General features: G+C 37.8%; 1 protein-coding gene across 1 annotated transcript in view; it reads left to right on the top strand.

Moving 5' to 3' along the window:
- Positions 1–15,433: 15,433 nt before the first annotated feature.
- LOC140144305 (uncharacterized) overlaps positions 15,434–23,432 on the top strand; it is a 55,714-nt gene continuing 47,715 nt past the window's right edge. Inside the window, exons 1-2 of the mRNA XM_072166131.1 lie at positions 15,434–15,541; positions 21,743–21,808. Coding sequence (XP_072022232.1) covers positions 15,522–15,541; positions 21,743–21,808 — 86 coding nt within the window. The 5' untranslated portion in view covers positions 15,434–15,521. The remainder of the gene's footprint in view (positions 15,542–21,742; positions 21,809–23,432) is intronic.

The following is a 23,432-nucleotide window of genomic DNA, read 5'->3' as shown; positions in this document are numbered from 1 at the left end:
ATGCAACTGAAGAGGGTTAATAATCAATTTTGTTACGCAATACTGGTGTCAATTCCAAGCTGGAAGCTAGTGTTCTGGTAGCAGGTAGGCAAGCCACACCTACTGACAGCTATTGATGATATTTAGTCAATCGGATTGGCTGAATATCATTAGTAACTATCAGTAGGCGTGGTTAATCAGTTTGAGATTTCCCTCGACTTTCCAGGTCAGGATATGTCTAATCTAGAAGGACCCACGCCTGACGGCGTGGACTATCGTACTAAATGGAGCGTGGTCCTCCTTGAAGGACTACTGAAACAACAACAATTTTGTAAAACGTACATAACTAATTAACAACAATAAATTAAGCAAGTTTGCAAAGTATACGATTTGTAGAATGAACTTTTGCAAAACAGAAAGGTGTTAATTTTCAATAATATATTGATCTAGATAATGAAAATCGATTTTTGGTTGCTTCGACCAACAATACCTCGTCTACCCTTAAACATGCCCAAAGCAAACAATTAAAAAATAAACAGATGCATAGGCCTAAATGTATTGATACAGAATGTGTATTAACATAACATAACAACAACATAATTTATTTTTCCACATATGCAAAGTACAATAAAATCACAAGAAATATATAGTACAATTACTGAAAACATAGTGGAGGAGGACTGAGAAATAAGCCAAAGGCCTGTCAAGTCCCAGACTCCATTATCATTACTCTAACATTTTGTAATCTAAAATAAGAGAGTCCTTATAAGAACATTTTTAAATGTTCTTATAAGGACTCTCTAGTTAAGATTTCTGGAGTTTTTAACATGATTTGGGATATAGAGGTTATCCATGTTCTATAAGCTGCATGTCCTATCAACGACTGCTATACCTTGTTTAGGACATTCTAAAGAAGTACCTGCATGCACAACCATGACTGTTTCAAAATAGCCCGCCAAAGTCATGCAGGTAACTCCGAGGTCGTGCATTGAATTAGTTTGAATAAGGAATACTACGGGAACCAGTGCCTTTTGTTAGAAGTCACACATGAGTGAAGTGGATAACCTCTATTGTTCCAAATCTTTACACCCTGGCAGCAAATAGATTTGTTGCCAAATTCAAGCTTATTATTTGGATATTCAAAGTCAGAAGCATATCTAGTGTTATAATTATGATTATCTGCATTAGTTGTAAACATATTATTAAATGCTGGTGGCAACAAGTTGTTGTTGTATTTATACATGAATGTGCCAATATTAAGTTTACATAAGTCAAACAATTTTAGTTGATTATATTTGATAAACAGTGGATTTGAATGACTTCTGTACTCACTACTAACTGCCCGTAGAGCACGTTTTTGTAATATGTGGAGCTTATTTGGCAGTAATACCATGTTAATATGTGAAAGGACCAGTGTATTATAAAGGGTTACAAGTGCTGTTTCAGGAAGATATCTTTTGACCTTGTACAAAATACCAATACTACTTGAACATTTTTTTGAAAGTTCATCGATATGATTTTTCCAAGTTAGATTTTGATCAATAGTAACACCTAAGAATTTAAATGCATTTACATGATTTATTTCTGTGTTATCAAGTGAAAGTTTAAATTTGTCATTAACTTGATTAGTTTTATTACGAGTTCCAAATAGCATATAGGCCTAATTAGTTTTTTTAAGATTAAGAGAAAGTTTATTTGACATGAACCATGTGCTTAATTTACTTAGACCATTACTCATAATATTATTAAGTGTTTCAATATTTTGATGTGATGTAAAAGGTATGGTAAAAATGGTAAAAATTAGCACGTAGCGCGCGAACAATTTTGCCATTATGAAGCTATATAACTCATCGGTTGAAATATGGTGCAAAAATGGAATAAATTCGCGCTTTGAGACTAAAATGGCCAATGAGGTTAATTTGTCAGAGACCCACATACAGGCGTCAACATTAGGGAGATGGTTGTATGGACCACCCCTGGCAAAATATGGAAGTTACCCCCCCCCATCCCCAGGATCTACGCATATGGTTTTCCTTGTTTTCTGTATTTTTTTATCCCACTTTTTATTCTTCTTCGGCACTTAGTGTTTTCTGTTTCTTCCTCTCTTCCATTTTTTCTAATGTTTTTCATTCTGTTTTTTCACCGCCCATTTTCATCTTCCTTTTCTCCGCCGTTTCTTCTTTATTTTTCTCCGCCCCATTTCTTCTTTCTTTTTCTCCGCCCCGTGTCTTCTTTCCCTTTCTCTGCCCCGTTTCTTTTCTTTTTCTCAGGGCCTCCTTTTCTTTTCCGCCCTGTTTTCGGTTTCTCTTTTCGCCCCTTTTTATTTTTCCTCCGATTTTTTCTTTTTATCCGCCCTCATTTTTTTCTCCCCTTTTCTTTCTCCATTCCCGTTTTTTCTTTTTTCGACCTTTTTTTTTTTGCGTCCCTCTGTATTTGCCGCCCTAGGCGAAATATGGATATCCAACTATAGTTTTCCCCTCAGGGCTTCAAAAAACCACTCACCTTACCTGGCCTAATGGTCGGAACGGCCCTGGCCTAAAAGGAAGATTAATGTTACAAATTTGGTCAATTTTATTCAGGTCGGTACGTCACTAGGCCTATACTGTCGCGGTAGATTGCAATCATGCTTTTGTTGAATGCATTTGAGTAGTCCGCCATACTTACGGTATGATACGTCATCTGCACAACCTCTATAGAATAGTTCTTATAGGCCTACCATGTTTACTGTATATTTGATATTTTATCATGTTGAAAAAATGTAACCAAATCTTATTAAATATCCGGATGTGCGTACTAAGCATGCCGGGAAATATACTGACGTTTATCAATTCAGGTCTTAGAGATGATCTAACCACCAGTGACCTGATGATCTTTTCAGTCTCAGTTCCCTGTCAATATGTCGTTTCCAGTCCCTGGCTGAACTATGGGGTTTAACTATTAAACGTTAATATTTTGTTTACCACATAGAATTAAGAAACTAATATTTTGATAAGTAATAGCGGGATGAGGTATGGAGCTGGTTGGGGTGGTTACGGGGCGTTGACTAACCGCGAAATGAGGATATCGAACTACTTTGGCCCGCAGGGCTTCAAAGAACCACTAACCGCGAAATATGGATATCCAACTATAGTTTTCCCCTCAGGGCTTCAAAAAACCACTCACCGCGAAATATTATGGATATCCAACTAGTTTGCCCCACAGGGCTACAAAGAACTACTAACCGCGAAATTTGGATATCAAACTATAGTTTGCCCCTTAGGCTACAAAGAATCACTAACCGCGCAATATGGATATCCAACTAAAAAAAGCATCAATATCTACCAACAACGTTTCAAAACGTGAAAAAGGGGCCAACGTTTAAAAAATCTTTCCTGTGTGGCTTTTCACCCTTTTTAAAACTTGGTCCCATTAATTCATAAAAGTTAGTATTAAATAAAACACAAACCTTCAAATGCTTTTAATAATACACAGCATACTGCATATTGCACCGCTTTCGAACACGAACAGTTTTAGAATTATAACTTGTACAAATTGTTGCATGTAAAAATAACTTTTATGACCTATTCTTCATGTTCTCATGACTTTACTAAATGGGACTAAGTTTAAATAAAAATCCCCTTTAAAAGGGAAAGCCAGCCTCAATGTGGAAGAGGTCTTGTAATTAGTTTTGGTCAATGTGAAAGGCATTTTAGGATCACGCTTACATCTACATGACAGTCCACCAAACCATCAACGATGAGAACATGCACACTGAAACAGCAGAAAACATTAATTCCTAATCTCATGTCAACTCTTTTAATTCATTACTCCAAATTGTTCTGGTCTGTTTTTTTTGTTGTTGTTGTTGTTGTTGTTGTTTTTTTTTTTTTTTTTTTGTCTTTTCAGCTTTTTACCCACGATATCTCAATTTCCAATTTTGTAATACCAGAACTTACGAACTCAATATCTTCGCTTAGGAATGTCCGATTTCACTGCTTTCGATATACCACTTCACAAATACACTGCCGGTTTGAGTTAACTTACATGTACATTTTATTTTAAAATAACTTAATTAATTCGCAATGTATAGTTTAAGCCTACTATATTATAATAGATAGTGGCCAGCACATTTATAAAGGACTGGTTACTCACTACAAATTACAATCTTCACTCTTAAACTGTGTTTTTCTGAATGTGCTGATCATGTTGATTGCTAGTCGGAAACTCCTGCGAAGCTATGGACATGGCATCTTACCTACTCCATTCTATAACAGTCTGCCTAGTGCCTTGTGGGTTTTCTCTTCAATCATTTTGTTGAATGTAATTTTATGAATCAACTAGTTATGTGTCATTTTATTTATAATAAAGAAGTTTTTAAATTAATAAAGTAAGACAATTTATTTATCTATAAGTACATGTCAAATGGGGTACATTGTTCAATACTATAGGCCTACATGCATAAATTATGCCCATATTATAGCTAGGCCCTAAAAACTTTATTTTGCATCGGATTTTCCCGTTGAAAAGACCAAACTGATGTTTATGATAGCAACCATTTCATCAATAACATTTTGAGTCATTTTTCTCCATAAAACGACACAGGATATGATAGATAACTACTTTCACATCAATATGGTCCATATGATCACAGATTGTTGAGAATGTGTGATATGATCCGGGGATATGATGAAGATTTTGATTCTATAGATCTGTTATCAACATGATATCACGCTGTTCAGTGGTCAAGGAGTAAGGACCCCCGGTCAAGGACACAATATGACATCATAGGTGATGTCAGATTTTCTTCTGCTGACCATATGATGCTATATATTAACTATTATTGTTACATTTAGGCCTATACCTAGAACTTTTAAAGTCATAATTAGTTCAAACATAACTTTGGTAATACTCACTCGTTTTCGTTCGTTGAAACGGCAAAACATACTTACTTTTCCTTACAAATCGAATTAAAATATTTAAAAAAAATTCAACCACAAAAAGTTTTAAACAAAAGTCATTCCAATACCAATAAAAATTAATCTCTTGAGCATGCAAACACCATCCCAGAAATAGGTACCAGCCCGATGGGCTGGCGAAAAGGGTGAAAAGCCACACAGGAAAGATTTTTTAAACGTTGGTCCCTTTTTTACGTTTTGAAACGTTTTTTGGTAGATAGCATTTTGCGTCTCACCCCGATTCATCACCTCTTTATCGCGTAAGTCAGGTTTCACATCCTGCATATTTTCATTTCATCATGTAGCGGGTAACGTTTTCTTTCTAGTACATTAGTCCCGATCAGAAATTTTTATAGACCTCATTCACGTTCCGGACCTATATCTCTTCTCTATTTTAGCAGTTTTAATAGCTCATCATTAGGCCGAAAGACTATGTCAATGCGTGCAGAATGCGTGTTAGGAAAGTTTCCCCCGTTCAGATTTGTTACATGTATTATAGCATCATCCCCTCCCAGACCTACAACTCTCTTCTTGTTAACCTTTTTTTGTAAATAGCTTATCAATAGGCCGAATTGATCTTTTTTTATCGCATGCAGGACAAATGTTAAAGATCCATTCAGTGATCCCAGTGCAAGTGAAAACAAAATTAAAAATGTTCATAAATTGCTTACAAGTGAAGGATAAGTCATTCAAATTGTTATTAGTATTTTTGAAATGAAATATTTGGCAAAAAACGAAAATAACAGCAGTATTGACGAAGTTGAAGCCCCATTATAATGCATGTAGCTAATTTATATACTGTAAGTATATACAGATTCATGTAAAATGTCTATATTTTGTCTTAAAAACACGGCTTTCGGCTGTACCACTAGCAGGCAATGTTATAATAGCACATCTATGACAATAACAAAGGTACCATCATGTCATTTTTATGATCGTCCAGATGAGTCCCGTTTAGAATTTTTATAGCCTACATCTTTCCGGACCTACATCTCTTATTAGCTTTTTTTTTAAAATAAAGTCTTTGGGTATATTTGAATATTTCAGGTTTTTTAGCTATCTACTGAAGATAGTATTTAGCGTCTCATTCCGATTCATCACCCCTCTTTACCGCATCAGACATGTTTTACATTTGTTTCTCTATATTCTCATTTCATATCATCACGTAGTTGCTAATTTTTTCTTTGTGTTATAAATTGTGTAAGTCCCATGCAGAAATTTTAGATCTATATTATCATGATTATAACCTCATCATGATCCGGACCTACATCTCTCTCTCTCTCGTCTCTCCGCCTTTCTTAAATTGTTCGGTATTAGGCTGAATATTTTTTTTAATATAAAACGTGCACAGAACACAAGTACATGTATAAGGAAAGTCTTTGGGTAGGCCTATATATTGATATTTCGTGGTGATGTACGTTGACCCAGTCCGTCTATGTGTGACAGGGGCATTACCCGGGGCATTATAGCCTCATCACGTTCCGGACCTCTCTATTTTAGTGTGAGGGGGCCAAGCCAAAATTTTCGTCCCCACTTGTCAATTTTTTCTTGCCATTTTAAGGACACTTTCACTTTGCCGTCCCCATTTTCTGGGGTCCGCGAGTTGCTCTCCCCCGATTACACTGGAATTTGTGGCCCGAAGTTACATGATGCAGTCATGTCTACAGTAGAATTCATCTCGACCTTTGCAGGACTTAACCCCATTAAAAGCTATTAAACCAAGATAACACTCATTGAAACAGCTCAACTGATTAAATCGGATCTTCTCTGGCTGTGCACATGTGACTGTTTTCATGTGCGATATCGCAATAAAGTTTGTATTAAAGCTTCAGTTGGGTAACCGATTATAAAGGAAACGAAAGGAAACAATGGTATGTGTACCATTGTTCACGAAATGAGACAATGGCGTGCTTTTTGTAAACCAGCATTCTTGAAAATGAGCAACATAATGATTGTTGACTTAACACGGTTTGGAAATAATTTCTTCATATTTTTGACGTTATCTGTCGTTTACATATCCTTCCTAAAACACAAAAGTACGACCCTCTCCAAACACCTAAATTAGCTAAAAATTTAGGACATGTTACAAAACTATATTGTCTAGAATTTTAGAAGAGTACTTTTAATATTGGCCGGTTATTTTTCACACAGCGACGTTAACTAGGCAATGTACTATTACCTATAACATTAACTAAAACACCAAAGTACGAATATTTCCAAACATCTAAATTAGCTAAAAATTTAGGACATGTTAAAAAACTATATTTTCTAGAACTTTAAAAGAGTACTTTTAATATTGGCCGGTTATTTTTCACACAGCGACGTTAACTAGTCATATCCCCATACTGTTAACGTAGGGCTATTTGTAGAGGTCACTCGTCAATGGGAAAGAGCACTGTGTATTGTGTATAGGAAAACGGACAGTAACTGCAGTATGAAACTCTCAGACTGATAAAGTTCCCGGGCAAAGTTCTGCTTATTAAAATAGTCGATTTTTACTCGCGATTACAGGAAGATCACACCACTCTTCGCCATACATACATTCTCCCAGCCACATTTCCCTATCATAATTTGAAATTTAAAAAAAGAAGGAAATTTAATTAGGCAGAGGCGGGGCTCGAACCCACGCTGCACTGCGCCGCTATCACGTATACCATATGTCCAGCGCCTTATTGCTTAGACCGCTCGACAACGAAGGACTTGATAGTGTCATCGTGAAAATTTAAACATACAATATTAATAAATCGCAACTTCATTACTACATCATATTTTGGAATTTTATCAGCTTAAAACATTAATGCGTATTTATAATAAAGCTACCATTATTTATATTGTTGAATTCTCAAGCGCATAGAGACAATTAATACGAGGGTCCTATGAATAGGCCTACATATACACCAATCCGAGAAGCGTTTACTGTATTTGGCCCTCTATTGACGGAACCACAATTGTACCAGTGCGGGATATTTAATTTGTTCAATTAAGTCATGATCGTGTATTGAAAATCACTGTTGTGTACAATTCTGTATAGCACACTAAAAAGTAATTGATGGAACCCCCGACCTTGGGACACCGCAGTTTTACGTCGGGACACCGCAGGAATGGCCTAGTCGGATTGGTGTATACACAAACATAAAAATCGATTTTGATATCGGCCACGTGCTCTGCTGTGCACGTGGTTTCCCGCAGTGGCGGAAGTTATTACGAAGGGCATCCGAACTCCATTTTGAAGCAAATGCTTTTGACAAGGCATTGGATTGTTCCAGTTTGCATCCTAAATCCACATTAGACCCCTAATTTTATTTACGAAATCAAAAGATTAGATTATCATAACAACAAAACGGTAATCTTTTGTCGGGTCTAATGTGAAAATTACATAAAAAAAATACAGTTTTTACAGAATTAATTTTCACTTAATTCCAAAAAAAATATGGCGTAGGCCTATATATTAGATTGAAATAAATTCTCTACCTTCTTATACTAGATCAATTGTGACGCAAGTTGTTATCAAAAATTGTTGTGATAGATGTAGGTAGGCCTACAGTTAATATTCATATATTCCATCTGATGGTACAGTTTTTACACAGAAAATATTTATTTGAAAAACCTGCCACTCGGCTTTTTCCGGAAAGGTCACAGGGTAGCCGTGACCTGTGCAATAATTAAAATTAAAATTTTTCTTATTCTAACAGCAAGCGTTTCTAAAATGCAGTATGGCGAAATGTGGTGTTTTCCGTGAATGTTATTTTACTGCATTGAAAGTAGTTCAAAATTTAGTCTAACCGGATAAGAAGGGCATTGTGGGAAAACCCCGGGAAATTCTGTCACCTTGTTTACAAGATCTGGCGGGAAGTAGACATAGGACAAACGCACGGCGCATGCGCGGCCCGGGATCTTTAAACAAACCGGAAATGTCACTTTTGATGTAAACAGAGTTCGTACATGGAAACTATATGCTGAAATTTCACCTTTTACTGTCTATAAATAACGCGATCGGATGAAACTAACTTGACGAATATAATCATTACAGTCATGACTTTTATCAGCATTAATGGTTTGGCTTGGTTTGAAAAAATAATATCGAAAAACATCGTTTTACATTCCGCCTTCATGTCAAAAAAATGAACGTAAATTTTCTCGTAATTTTAGTATAAAAATGTTACCAAAACCATGCCAATGGCAAGCTGAGTTTTTCATTTTAAGACCTGAAACTTAGAAATAATGTTTGGAGGATGTTTTCTTATTAAAAACTTTTGAGACGGAGGATTGGTTCACTAAAAGTGAAGTTACAAAGCAAAATATGGCGGGCAAGACCTGCGAACAGTGCAATGATTTGCCTTCAGTTGTACAGGTAAGCTTAAAACTGTATCAGTGTATGGGACCGTTCACGTACAAACACTTGTTCAGGGGGGGCCTGATGCAAAAAAAAATTCATCACAAATTTTTTGCCCCCCCCCTTTCGGATCTCAAAATTTCAGCCCCCCTTTTGACATGAAAATTATGGGTCAACCCCATAGAAAGGCATTAAAACACAATTTTCTCAGGAACATTTGTGGTCAATTTTTTCAGGCCCCCCCCCTTAGGAGGGTCAAAACTTTTAAGGGCCCCCATTTTGCATCAGGTCCCCCCTAACAAGTGTTTGTGAACGGTTCTTATAATAATGCTATGAAGTATTTGAAACCTGTTCAGTATTTTGGTACAGCAGCTCTATCCAGAGCAGGATTCAGTTAATATTGGGCCAGATGGGCCCGGGCCCAGGACCCCCAAATTGCACTGTACCCCTGGGGTGGTGAATTATAGGGGAGATTTTTGGCAGGCCAATATGGTGGGCAAGCATTTTTTGGCAGGTCGAAATGGGGGGGTCAAGCGATTTTTGGCTTGTAACACCCTAAAAACGTGTAGGAAAAGGTTAGGATTAGGAACACATTCAAATATGCAAATTTCCAGCTCACTGCGCCGTACTATGATAAGACAATTTAAGGTTCCCCAAAATCTTGCATGTGTAAGGGGGGCCAAAGATTTTTTGCACGACAAAAGGGGGGAAGGTTTTTGGCACATCAAAAGGGGGGGGCAAAAATGGCCGAGGGGGGGCAAGCAGCCAAAAATTCTGCTTGTGTTGACGGTTTCTTGCACACTGTCACTGGCCCTTCAAATACCATAGTCCTATCGAAACAAAATATGCCCGTCCTCCTGAAAATCTTTCCGACGCCACTCAATCTTATATGGAAACCAAAACTTGACCACTTGAGTGCACATCATCAGGGGTTGCAATGAGTTTTGAAAATTTATACATGCTTGACGTGCTACAAATCACACTTCTAGAAATGTTAAGGTGGGCTTGTCAGCTTGGCTATTGGGTGTGCTGTTAAATTGCTCTCTGTAGTCTGTAAGAAATTTAGAAATTTGAGCTGTGCTATAAATCGCACTCGGGCAGGTGAATTAAGATGTGTGATCACACTATAGCGTGCCTTAAAACTCAATCCCTGGCACATGCCTTCCTCACGGTGAGGGGCCCAAAATGTAACTCCGGCCCTGAGCCCCGGGGAAGGGGAGGCACACCAACTTTGGAGGTGATGTGTATGTATAGGGCTATTAAGACCCCCTTTTTCAGCGTCGCTGTCACCCAAAGACCCCATATTTGTTTTCGAACACATGCCCTGTCAGCCAAAGACCCCTATTTTTCCATTTGATCTGTCACCCAAAGACCCTTAAATTTTTCAATTTGAACAGCAACTTGGCATTTAGGCAAAATCACCCAGTCAGTACTCTTTCCCCCCAGTAAAAACCCAAAATTACAAAAATTACCACTTTTTGCGGTAGTTTTTTTTACAGGTGAAAATGTATTTTTACAGGTGAAAATTTCAAAAAATTTTTAAAATCATGGACAAATTTCCAGAAAAAAAAACCTGGTGAATTCTGCACCTTGAAGATGAATTTTTAGAGCTTTTTAGCAATAGACAAAATGACATGATAGAGGCACTGGTAATTTAATTGTTATCAAAAAGTGAGAAGCATTAGTATATATAGTAAAACAGTCAATTTAAGGAAGAAATTAACTTAAATTGATCAAAAATGGTAAAAATGTACTGAAATTGATTAAATCAGTGACTTAAAAAAAATCCTTTGATTTTAAAACATGAAAATGATTTAAATCTTGATTTAAATCAATTGAATCAAGCTAACCCTATAGGGATACAATGTAAAATTTTAAACCAACTCAGTAGTACTCCAACCTTCACTGAACCAACTTGGAATTAGCAGATTGGCTTGCAGACAATTTGCCCCTCAATTTAATTGGGTGTGGTCTGTGCCCCAGGCACTCTTATAATATGTTTTAATGTTCACCTTTTTAAATTGTGTGTGTAACATAATATGTTTATGTCCCTCCCCCAACATGATTTGTATCTCAAACTCACACACACAAGTATGTGAAAGCCATTTTAGCACATAGCCCTACAGTGAGGTAAATATGAATTGAAATTTGTGTTGTTGCCCACACAGTTAAAAAGATCTCATGTGCAATTTTTCTTACCTGTAGAACTATGCCTTTTGTACAGGCCCTTTAAAAAAAAAAGTTATACATACATACATGCCCACCCATAAAACACACACAGTAGTACTTAGCTCTTAGCTTTGCTTGTTTTTCTAGAAAACAATGGGGGAAAAAAGGAGCATAGCACATAGCTTTTGCGCAAAATATTTTTGGTGCCTTTATGTGCAAGTGAAGTACAAAAAATAAAAGTTTTTTTAATGTATTGATGGGACAGGGGGAAATTTTGAAAATGTATTTTCCTTTCACTGCCTACATGTCCATTTAAAGTCTGGTTCTTACTCCACATCACAGCGGGATGCGATGCTACATGTATAAACACTGAAATCTGAGCCAGGGTTTTACAAGCTTGGCGGTAAAAATTCTCATCGCGCGGTGGAAATTTCGGTCCGCGATGGAGTTGGATTTTGTTCAACTTTATAACATCGCTGCGATATCGCAGCCGTGCACGCCTGTGACTGGCTGCTGATGGGAGGGGGGCATATTAAGTACTACCAATTAATGCTACAGTGGAAACTCATTAACACAAAGTTGTGCGGAATTCAAATTTTACTTGTTATCAGGAGTTCGTGTTATCCAGTTCTAATGTGAAATGTATGCTTGGGAATGTATATAAACATATGTGTTATCAGGAACTTCATGTTAAGAGGGTTTGTGTTAACGAGTTGCCACTGTATCTTTACTGCTGACAGGGCAGGGGCATATTGAAGAGTGTTGGAAACATGGCAGGACCTTGGGCAAGTGTAGTGAAAATTATTACAGGCCAATATACACCAACCTACAGGTGATGAGGTTGGTATTTTTTTGGGGGAGGCAAGTCCATGCTGAGGGGTGGGACAAAGTTATATTCAAAACTGACAAACAAAACTGCATTGGGATTACCAAATCTATACGGTACACATGGAAGACATGACCTTAAGCTCCCACAAAGGGATTGTAGATTTCAAATGTAGTCACCCATTTAGGGTTCCCCTTTTGAAATTCACACTTCCTGTGTGGAAGATTAAGGTCATGTCTTCCATAGGGGGTACTGGTGTATGAAATTCAACTGGAATAGCCCATATGATTACTTGGCTTTAAGATCAATATAATCCTCAGGTACCATGTTGAATGCAACTTTGCAACTTTGTTTCATTGTGTGACTTGTGACCCTGTGAATAGCAGGCCACGTGTCACAGGGGAAGTTGCCCAAAGGTGTCAAAATTCTCCAAAAATGTCTGAAATTTTGCAACATTTTTTAATGTTACGTAAAGTTCCCCAAAAGTGTGTGAGGTTGCTGACCTATTTGTGCTGCACTGGAAATTTTTGACAATTTGATGGAATCCAGCGCTCACTTTACGCATCTTCTATGCAGGAGTTGAAGCAATTTTGAGTAATTTTGAAAACTTTTGAGCATCTTTTCAGCAACTTTAAGCAATTTTGAGAAAATGTTAAGCAATTTTGTGAAATTTTGAATAAATTTGTGATTTTGAGAAACTTAAAAGCAACTTTGTGCAACTTACCGCAATTTCGAGGAAGTTTTAAGCAAGTTTGTGAAAATTTGAATAACTTTATACTATTTTGACAATTCTGGACCAATTTGGGCAACTTCCCCTGTGACATAGGGCCTAATAGCACATGACCCTTGTTCAGTTCATCATGTCATATTAAAGCTATCAAACCAATTGTAGTGCAGGATAACAATAATATGTAGTGCCTGTTATATTGCGGAGTAAATTTTGAGCAGAAAGCTGGAGAACTGTATAGTCTACGACAGCACTTGGATGGTTTTTTTGGAAGCTTAAAAAAAAGGCTACTTGAGACTCCTTTACCACTGCCTGGCGAGCCAATATGCCACCCCTTAACGCTGAAAAGTTTTGGCAACACTACATAATTCCAGTTTCAAGTCCAAGTCCATGGCTCAAGCTCTACATCACTGCTAGTGTAATGCCCCTGTCAGACTTTCAATCAAGGCTTGTCAATGGTTCATACGTCATGCCGCTTGCCACAGCGGCAAGACATATCAACCAATGACAAGCCTTGATTGTGTCCGTTTGTCTTACATTATGTGTGCGCCACGCCCCTCAGCGGCATGGTACAAAACCAGCATTAGGCCTATAAATTGCTGTGGTGCATCCATGGGTTTTTTCTCCCAAGCAGTGCATGGAGGATCATCCTGCCACTTTGTTTATGTTGTCATATATGGCATGGCAATGCATGTGACTTTAACTTTGAGCTTCTCTTGTTGTCTTGAATCATGTACCTTATTGAATCAGTGGAATTGTAAAATTGTGTGTAAGGGGCTGTGCAATAAAGTATGGGGGTAATTTTTTTAATTGCTCCCCCCCCCCCCTTTCATGCCAAAATAAAATCTTTGCAGCCCCCCCAATTTGCAAACTTTAACAGGCTATCATATTCCTCGAAAGGGGTCCCAAATATAGGGGGGGGGAGTCATAAAATGTTTGATGACCACAATGTAGGGAGTCACACGATGACCACAAATAGTGTGTTTATTTTATTCAAAAAGACTGATTTCAATACAATTTTAGCATGTTTAGGGGATAGGTGTATTGGTGGTGTGGGGGTCATAAAATGTTTGTTCCCGAAATACAGGTGGTTGTAATTTTATTAACGCCAACCTTTTTTTTTTTAATTTGGGACCCCTTCCGAAGAAAATGATAGCCCCCTAAATGTGCTAGAATGTGATGGGAATGTAGCGAGCAGGAAATTTGCAAATATTCCTGCAAGTGTTTTCCAAAAGGTGCTAGTAAATATGTGCCAAAATTGCTTCCCTCCCCCCAACCCCCTCTCGTCCTGCCAAAAATTGCTTGTGCCCCTTCTCAGCTTGCTAAAAATCTTATCCCCCCCCCCAATTTTACCCTCCCGAGGGCTAATAATTATTGTACATATAGCTCATATAATACACCATCTTACACCATAGGCCTATATCTCCAAGGACTCAAAGATGCAAACTTGACATTCAAACTTATTGAAAATGGAGAAAAAAATTGCTTATGCCCCTTCTCGGCTTGCCAAAAATCTCCCCACCCTCCAATTTTACCCTCCTGAGGGCTCATAATTTATATTGTACAGACCCGCAGGCTCAAAGATGCCAACTTTGGCATTCAAACTTATTGAAATGGAGGCTTGACAAAAATCTTTTCCCCTAATTTTACCCTTCCAATCCAAGGGCTCATAATTATTGTACAGACCCGTATATATAAAATAGGCCTACAATATCTCCAATGACAATGTCCGACTGCCCAGACTCAAATAGGCAAACTTTAATTGACTTCAAACCTATTGAAAATGGAGAAAAATGTAAAATGCACTGAATTTATTCACATTTTGCAAGATGCAAAGTCATGTTAATAAAAAAAAATCTATGAGTAAACAGGGTCCTTATAAAATTTGAAGCTTCACTACAAGCTACTACATTTAGATATATTTTGAATTTGTGAGACGTTTAAGCTTACCTACTGTGCACTGAGGAAATACGGGTCGTTTTGGGAAAAATCATGCCCGGCCGTATACAAATCGTATTTTGCTTTGTAATTTCACTTTCAGTGAACCAATCCTCCGTCTCAGAATTTTTTAATAAGAAAACACCACTCCAAACATTATTTCTTAGTTTCAGGTCCTAAAATGAAAAACTCAGCTTGCCACTGGCATGGTTTTGGCAACATTTTTACACTAAAATTATGAGGAAATTTACGTTCATTTTTTGGACATGAAGACGGAATGTAAAACGATGTTTTTCGATATTATTTTTTCAAACCAAGCCAAACCATTAATGCTGACAAAAGTCATGACTGTAGTGATTATATTCGTCAAGTTAGTTTCATCCGATCGCGTTATTTATAGACGGTAAAAAGGTGAAATTTCAGTATAGTTTCCATGTACGAACTCTTTGTTTACATCAAAAAGTGACATTTCCGATTTCTTCAAAGTTCCCGGTCCGCGCATGCGCCGTGCGTTTGTCCTATGTCAAGGCGGGAAGTGTCGTGTTATCAAGCTGCAACGATCATTTAATATTTACCACATTTCTACAGTTACTAGGATAGTATAAACCAAGCACAATGGCGCAGCGATCTATTATGTAAGTTATATTTCAGATTTAGCTGTTTGGGCAGTGTGAATGCTTGAATGTAGGCCGGCCGAGTCATGTCATCATGTCATGCGAGTAACTTCAGTAAGCTTAATTAAAAGTTAATTTTTTTATTACTTCCGGGCGTGATTAGCTGTCTGTCTGTCTGTCTTATTGGAAACTCCCGGAGGAACTCGGCAGGGGCGATTTTCATCGCCATTTCACCAAGCTGACACAGGGTCAATTTCTACAAACTTTTACGTCTATTTGGAAACATCATAGCCTGATGGTCCATTTTTGGACGGTACCGTAACATGGGGTTATATCCAGGCTGGACACATCACACTACCGTGTGATGTGTCCAGTTCGTCGCCGAACTTGCATATAAGATGGAGAGCTTAGCATAATGGCCTGCCTATTTACGCTTCCTGAAAACACTCTTGCACATAACATACAAAACCACAAATTCACTAACTTCAACTTGCACTACCGACACCATGAAAAATATTTTAATTATTACCGATCCTTCAGAATACTTGCAAATATTGGCAGTTTCATAAAATCCTGCTGCTGAAAATCGTAAATTCCACAATCTTCTGTCATTTCCAGGTCAGTAATCACAGGTGGGCGAATCTACCAGCGTGACAAGACCAGAGATAATAAAAAGGATGAGAGGCCACGCCGTACAAATAGCTAGCCTGATTGGCAAGCGTCGTCGCTGGCCAGATCTTCTACAGTCGTGTATGATGAGTAGAGACCATAGAGCCCTATATAGGGCTCTGTGGAAGAAACAGTTCCTAATTTTGAAGCCATGGATAATATATTCATTTATACGAGAACCATATTTTTTGTACCAATCACAGAACAGAATTTCACTTACTCACAGCTGTCAATCATTCTTGTGAAACGTAAGCTCCGCCTAGTATCAAGGTCTTCTTCTGCGCATTGGTTGTGCGATTAACTAGCCTCCAGCACAAATCCTGTGCACACGATCAGGTTGGATGGGCGGTTTACGCCTGGTTTACACAACAGGAACTGCGATGCATCCTAAACTGGATCGTTTCCGTGTATTCGCATTGCATGGTGGGTAATCGCCTGCCAATTTGCGTAGCTCCACGTTCACAACAGTTTAAAATCAACACAGGTAAATCCATATAAAAATTAACATGGACACAAAATTGACATAGCTTATGTAATTCAAATAATAAAATAATAAAATGTAATATTATCATGATAGATGCACGTTTAATTAAAACTTGAAAAGATTATTAAGTCCAATAATTTGTTTGTGTTAGTTTGCACGAGTCACAAAATGGCGACCCATCACGCATTTTCTGCATGTGCCGACATTAGTAACTCATAGTGACTGTCCTCAAACTAGCGCCAGTGTGTCTCAGGCCTGATAACGACCCCAGGTAATTTTATGCAGAAAGTTTTCTTGCGAACAGCTGCAGGTGACAATTAAACAATGAACACGGCTTGTTTATGTACATGCGTGGGGAGGCTTGTCGTCAGCTGACGTGTTTTGGACATGTTGCGGCGTAAAAAAAGTGTCGTTTTTCTTCATGAAAAATACCAGCGATGACCAGTTTTTTGTGGGCTATTTGATTTACAGGTATGTCGGTTCGTCATAGGGTAGAAATGATAGCTGTACAATTTGTATAAGATACAGTTTAACATAGGCCTAAACATTTATGGGCACAAATCGACCTTCCGTATTATGCACAAGTATGTGGAAGTGGCAGGCATAACATGGGGTGGCTTTGGACAATTTTGATGTATTGTCGTAAATATTTTTATAATGATCAGTAGAATTCTGAGTTTCATGTTGGGTTTGGCAAGTATCAATAAAGGACAGTTCATGCCCATAAGGTCAACTCGAGTTTATTTTATTTTACGATAATTTTGGGGGGGCAAAGTTTGTCCAAAGTCACCCCTTAAACAATGAACACGGTGACAGCGATGGTGAAAAAATATTTCATTATTTATCTTGCATGGTTGTTTTATTATTAACACGTGCACCCTGTGATGATTTTTACCAGCAACCTCCAGTTTGTGCAAGTAGACAAACTAATTTCCGTATAAATATTGCTTCCAAAGATGTGCTAGTGGAGAGTAAGTTTGGTTTGTAAAAAGTAGTGTGCAATAGAACACACAGACACCGTGTATTTATATGGAAAAGTGGTTCTCCAAAGACTATCATGCACTTCTGGTGCTTTCATATGTTGCACAACCTATAGGTTAATTTGAAGATTCCAAAGAAGATGTGCTTAATTAAAATTTGTTTTGAAGTGAAGCATGGTCATTACTAACTATACTTTATTATTTTATTTGGGCCTCAAAACATAGCATTCCGTAATTAACTTTGCACCGATAACGAAAGTTTGAAAATAATGAATAATGAATAATGAAACAGTCACCTACCCAGTCATGAAAAACTATGTAACGGGAAACTGGGGATCAACTTTCATTAGCCTTACCACATAAGAACATACAAAAATATTCTTAGAAATATTAAAAGGTAAAACAGCATACATGAAATAATAGTTTTTCCCATGTGTGTCCAAAGTCACCCCAGTGTCCAAAGTCACCCCATTTTACGGTACAATGATTACTCTAGGGTCTGTTGAGTAGAAGCAATGGCCGAGATGGGGTTCGAACCCACAACCTTACGATCATGAGTCCAATGCTCTAACCATTGCGCCACACGACCCATTGAGATACTCTAGCTAAAATACAGGTTTACATTTACTATCTTACATTATCTTGCTGTATTTCAGCTAGAGCTCCAAACGACAAGCTTCCGGGTTTTTTTTGAGAACAATACTGTTAGTGTTACGTAAGATGAAGAAGAAACCCGCCTCGGAGCCCGCCCCTACTCATTATTTCATTGTACTTATTGCAATTTGCCTCACACATTACGTAATCAACACAAAGCTTTTGTGAGGATTAGTGAGTGGATAAGAAATTGACAGTGGAGGATCTGAAGGACACGCCGATTGTTAGTTGTCAATCATGAATTGCCGCAACGTATTAATATTTTACTGCATGGCATTCCGCAAACACCAAGACAAATTATGCCGTATTTTTCCAAAGATCATCTCATATGAAGTAAGCTGAATGCGATGATCTGTACTTTTGTAACATTCCGATCGCTTTTGATCACCTATTATCGGCGAATTTGCTTGAAAACACATGAGTTCATGTTGTGTAAACATAATTAGCATAGACACAAATGAAATTACGATGCAATACAATGCAATTTGAATGCGCAGCAGATCTATAGAAATAACGTTGCCCGGTTTTATGCAGAATTAGACCCTGTCTGGGCGTGATCTACCCTGAGTAAAGATAAACACTTGTGCTGAACGTCAAATTGGTCACTTATCGCTCACTGTTCAAAATGTGACATCTACACCAATTACAGTCCCCGAAACTGTCTACTTTTTAGCCGACCTCAATTCCGAAACATTTAGTGATAGTTAAAAATGCGGCGATCTTTTCCTTTAGACCACCCTCGCTTTATAGGGACTAAATTATTACTTTTGCATCAAGGTTTACTTTTGCATCAAGGTTAAACAGTTGTCAAACACTTTGAAGTCAAGGTTTAATGTATTGGAAGGAGGGCAGGGCTTCGAATAATGAGGGAAATTATGGGGTAAAAAACAAGGTTAAAATAATTTTTGAAAACAAGTGAAAACAGCTATTCAGCTAGGAAGTTTTTGTCTAAAAAATGATTAAAAAATAATCGAAAAAGCAAAAAACATACCTTCATAAAATCAGCATCACTTCCGTCACATGAAAAGATGATCAAATGAGTGAAAAGTGGCATAGAATTCGTGAAATGGAAGAATTTTCCCAGCAAAATATGTTACGTTTTTTCGAGAAATTTGCCATCTTGAATAAATGCAGAATTGCGTCAGGCAGTAAAAAACTGTTAAACGCACTTGAAAATGCATGGTACGCTAGCGTAAATTACCGCCAAAATGAGCGTACATCAAGTTCTTAGTGTTACGCGAACGTTTCGGAGATGGCATCACCGGTTTTGCAACTAGCTCTTTTACGTCCGAAATGGCGATAAAAACATGCGATTTTGGAACAAAATAAAGCTTGTTTGATGAAATAAAAGGTACGTTTGTATAGCTAAAAACATGTTTAACCTTGATGCAAAAGTTTAATTTGATAAATTCGTAGTTTTAACCCTATATAGCTCGGGTGGTCTAAAAGAAAAGATCGCCAAAAATGCGATCCCCAACCTTTTGGTTACCTTTGGACGAATTTGTAGAAATCTCCGCGGAGTCTCCGTGTCTGAATTTCCCCATGAATATGCATATCTCTGACCCCTGTAAGGTCAAAAACGTGGCGTTGATTTCAACCAATCCGATCCACCGATTGTGACCTTTTCATGAATATTTAATATTTAATAAGCAGCTTGATACTGACGTCATGGTTGTCAACTTTTGTGTTGAGTTGGGGGACCGGGTGTCATACTGTGTGCAGTGCAAATGTGGCGAGTCACAACAAGGTCCATCACTCCTTATTTTCACCCCTGCAAGCCTTGAAATAAGCGGGAGCGGGGAGCAAATTTACCCTCGTAAAGCCACCAATTGCTCCTGGTCCTTGTAAAATTCACATGAACCAGGAGCAATTTTCTAAAATAAATTGCTCCTGGTTACAGTTTTGCACTTGATGCAGTCGTGCTGGTATGCTGTATTGTATATATGCAGAAAAGGATTTAATATTGAAAATTGCTCCTGTTTCTTCTGAAATTGCTCCTGGTTCTTGTAAAATCCCAGTGAACCAGGAGCAATGTTCAAAACAAATTGCTCCTGGTTCCAATCTGCTTATTTCAAGGCTTGCACCCCTGGGGAACATACTTAAATCTACAAGCACTCCCTGTTGACACAGATAAAGAAAGTTTACATACCGGTATATATGCATTGTGATATACATGTGTGATCGAATTTTCTATTATACACGCACGGTTCACCTGGATCATAATTGTGTTCCTTTATATAATTGCAATTCTCAAAATTAAATATATCACAATTTTAACTTTCGATTTAAAAATCGTTACGCCAAAAATGCAGTAAAAATGTATCCAGAGCAAACAGTGATGGCTGCTAATTAGCTATTATTATATGCGTAGCTATTGAAAAAAGAGAGGATTTCAAGTTAGTGTACAAAACCTTGGTTTTACCTCAAAACAAATCGAATTTCCTTGTAATAGTAACACCATATGGGCAGGGACAGGCGATTTGCGCGGAAAAAAATAGCAAATTGCCCGGAACTATTTTTTCAGTGCAAATCATGTATCCCTGCCCATAGGGAAAAAAAAGCAAGTTCCGCGCAAATCGCCTGTCCCTGCATATGGGATACTAGAGCATGCGCAAATCGTAATAATGTGTAGAATAGAACTTGATGGTATCTCATATGATAGTCGTACTATACTTAGCTTGAGTCGCTCGGCCTATCTCGAACAAAATCGCCATGCGTAGCTAATAGAAAAAAGAGGGGATTCGCCGTACTATCACAGCAATTTTTGACACGAAGATATAGGGATGATGACGGTGTGCACAGGTAATAAAGTGAGATTCAATGGGGGGTTTCCAGTTCCCTAGCATGTGTATACAGACAAGTGCATGGCAGCGTGATTGGAGTGCACATGTTTTATCTGCAGTTTACAGTCTTACAGTGGCTTAGCTAGTGGGCTCTGATTGGCGTTCATAAAAAGTTAACCAGAAGAAATCATCATACGGTTGAAAATATTCTTGAAAATTATTTAGTCTGATGTTTTAAAAAGAGTTGCTATTCTGATGAAAACACCAGTGTAAAGGTCAAACGTCACTAAAACATGAGGAATAACATCAGAAATCATTCAAAATGAACAAAATCCACAGTTTAAAGGGTGATCACTTTTTTTTTTTTTTTTTTTTCACTTTTTTTTACTTCTACTTTTTTACACACACCTATCTCTGGGTCACACAAAGGTACTTGAAAATTAATTTTTGTGTACTTGAAAGTCCTTGAAAAGTCCTTGAATTTGAAATAGAGGTGGGTGCATGCACCCTGCATCTATTAGTATTATCAATAGAGATTGCTGATGAAAGTCAAAGTACAGTGTTGACTGAAAATTCCAGGTGCGCATTTTTTTAATTTTTTTTTTAAAGATTTAAACCACTAAAATTATCATTGATTCTTCTTTTTCTCCAGGTCATTTTTCAGTCCGAAACCAGCGGCTAAGGTCAGCAAGGAAAAGGACAAGAAAACTGTGAATGGGTAAGTTACATGACCCTAATGGGCTATTCCAGTTGAAATCCATACACCCCCTAGGGAAAACATGGCCTTTAAAATCTTTCACACAGGGGGTATTGATTTCAAATGGAGTCACCCATTCAGGTAACTCCATTTGATTCACACTTCCTGTTTGGAAGATTAAGGTCATGTCTTCTCAGTTGGAATAGTGCAATATTGTCACAGGGCGGGAAAAACCTCATGTACTTTTTGCCCCTGAACATGGATGAAGCAAATCATTCAATATAAAGTCTATGCCTACAAGGCTTTATCCATGTTCAAGGGCCAAAAGTAAATATGAGGTGTTTTCTGCATGTACTTTTGGCCCTTAAACATGAATGAAGCAACCTCTTCAATATAAAGTCTACACCTACATGTACAAGGCTTTATCCATGTTCAAGGGCCAAAAGTACATAATGAGCTTTTTCCCCCAGTGACGATATGTTAAACATGTGTTGCCCTGATCGGAACTGGCTGTGAGCTCTTCGTCATCATCTGCATAGACCCCACAATTCAACTGCAGTAATGGAGAGACCAGATAATTGTCCTTGGTAGCATAGTAAGATGCTGATTGGATGGGCATAATTTGTATTGTGGTTCCCTTGATTTGTGTTAGGTACGTATACAATGTACATAGATTGGGCACAATATTTGGAACCATAATGGAATTTGGTCATTTGTATCAACTTCTATGGTTCCCAGTGGGTTCGTAGTTTGAAATTGGAGACCAACATGTGGAACCAGGAAGAGATTGAGAACCAGGAAAAGCGGAATACTAGTATCCTCTGTGTCCCTTTAAACATTAACATGCTACAACAAAATGAGGAGTTTCTAGACATCCTGGCTGCTGAGTTGATCAATGAGGAGTTTCTAGACATCCTGGCTGCTGAGTTGATCAATGTTCTTTTTGTTTGCCACGCACCTGTACAAGCCAGTAGTATGTCCTTGGTGAATGGTCCATTCACAAAGGACATACAGACGATACTATTTGCTTGAAACAAAAACATTAACGCAGCAGCCAGGGCATCTGAAAACTACCAACTTGTGACTTTACGCTAATTAAGTTTGGGCTGGTCACATTTTAGTGGTTGATTATGATTGAGGGTAGTACATGATGTGTGGATGGATTAAAGCAATTTTATTTTTTAGCCAATGAAAACACAAGGGCACTATTTGATTATATTACATGTTCATAATGCATGCAGTGCAATTTGATAAAAATAGAGTTGACTTCTGATGTCATTGCCTGGCAGCATGCGCAAGCATCATCACAATTTTCATTGTTTTTTGCCTGACAGTATGTGCACGCATCATTTTGTTCAGGGCTCATGCTTTTAAACATCCCGCCAGCTCACAATGTTATTGAACTGTGCAGTTTGCTCAAGCATATCGATATACCAATCCCTTGACTTAAACATTGAGGTCAATCTATAGAATTTGTCTTTTAATGACCATAAATGGGGATTATAGCTACAGTCACAACTATAAACACATGTTTCTGAAAAAAATTTCCTAAAAATAAAAATGGACACAATCATGTTTTCCAACACACATTTTTATCTTCACATTTTATTTTAAACGGTCTACCCCAGATCAAGGTGGACAATAA

This window comes from Amphiura filiformis, unplaced genomic scaffold, assembly GCF_039555335.1.
Source record: "Amphiura filiformis unplaced genomic scaffold, Afil_fr2py scaffold_48, whole genome shotgun sequence".
Classification (NCBI taxonomy): domain Eukaryota; kingdom Metazoa; phylum Echinodermata; class Ophiuroidea; order Amphilepidida; family Amphiuridae; genus Amphiura; species Amphiura filiformis.
This window is presented reverse-complemented; position numbering and strand designations above follow the sequence as displayed.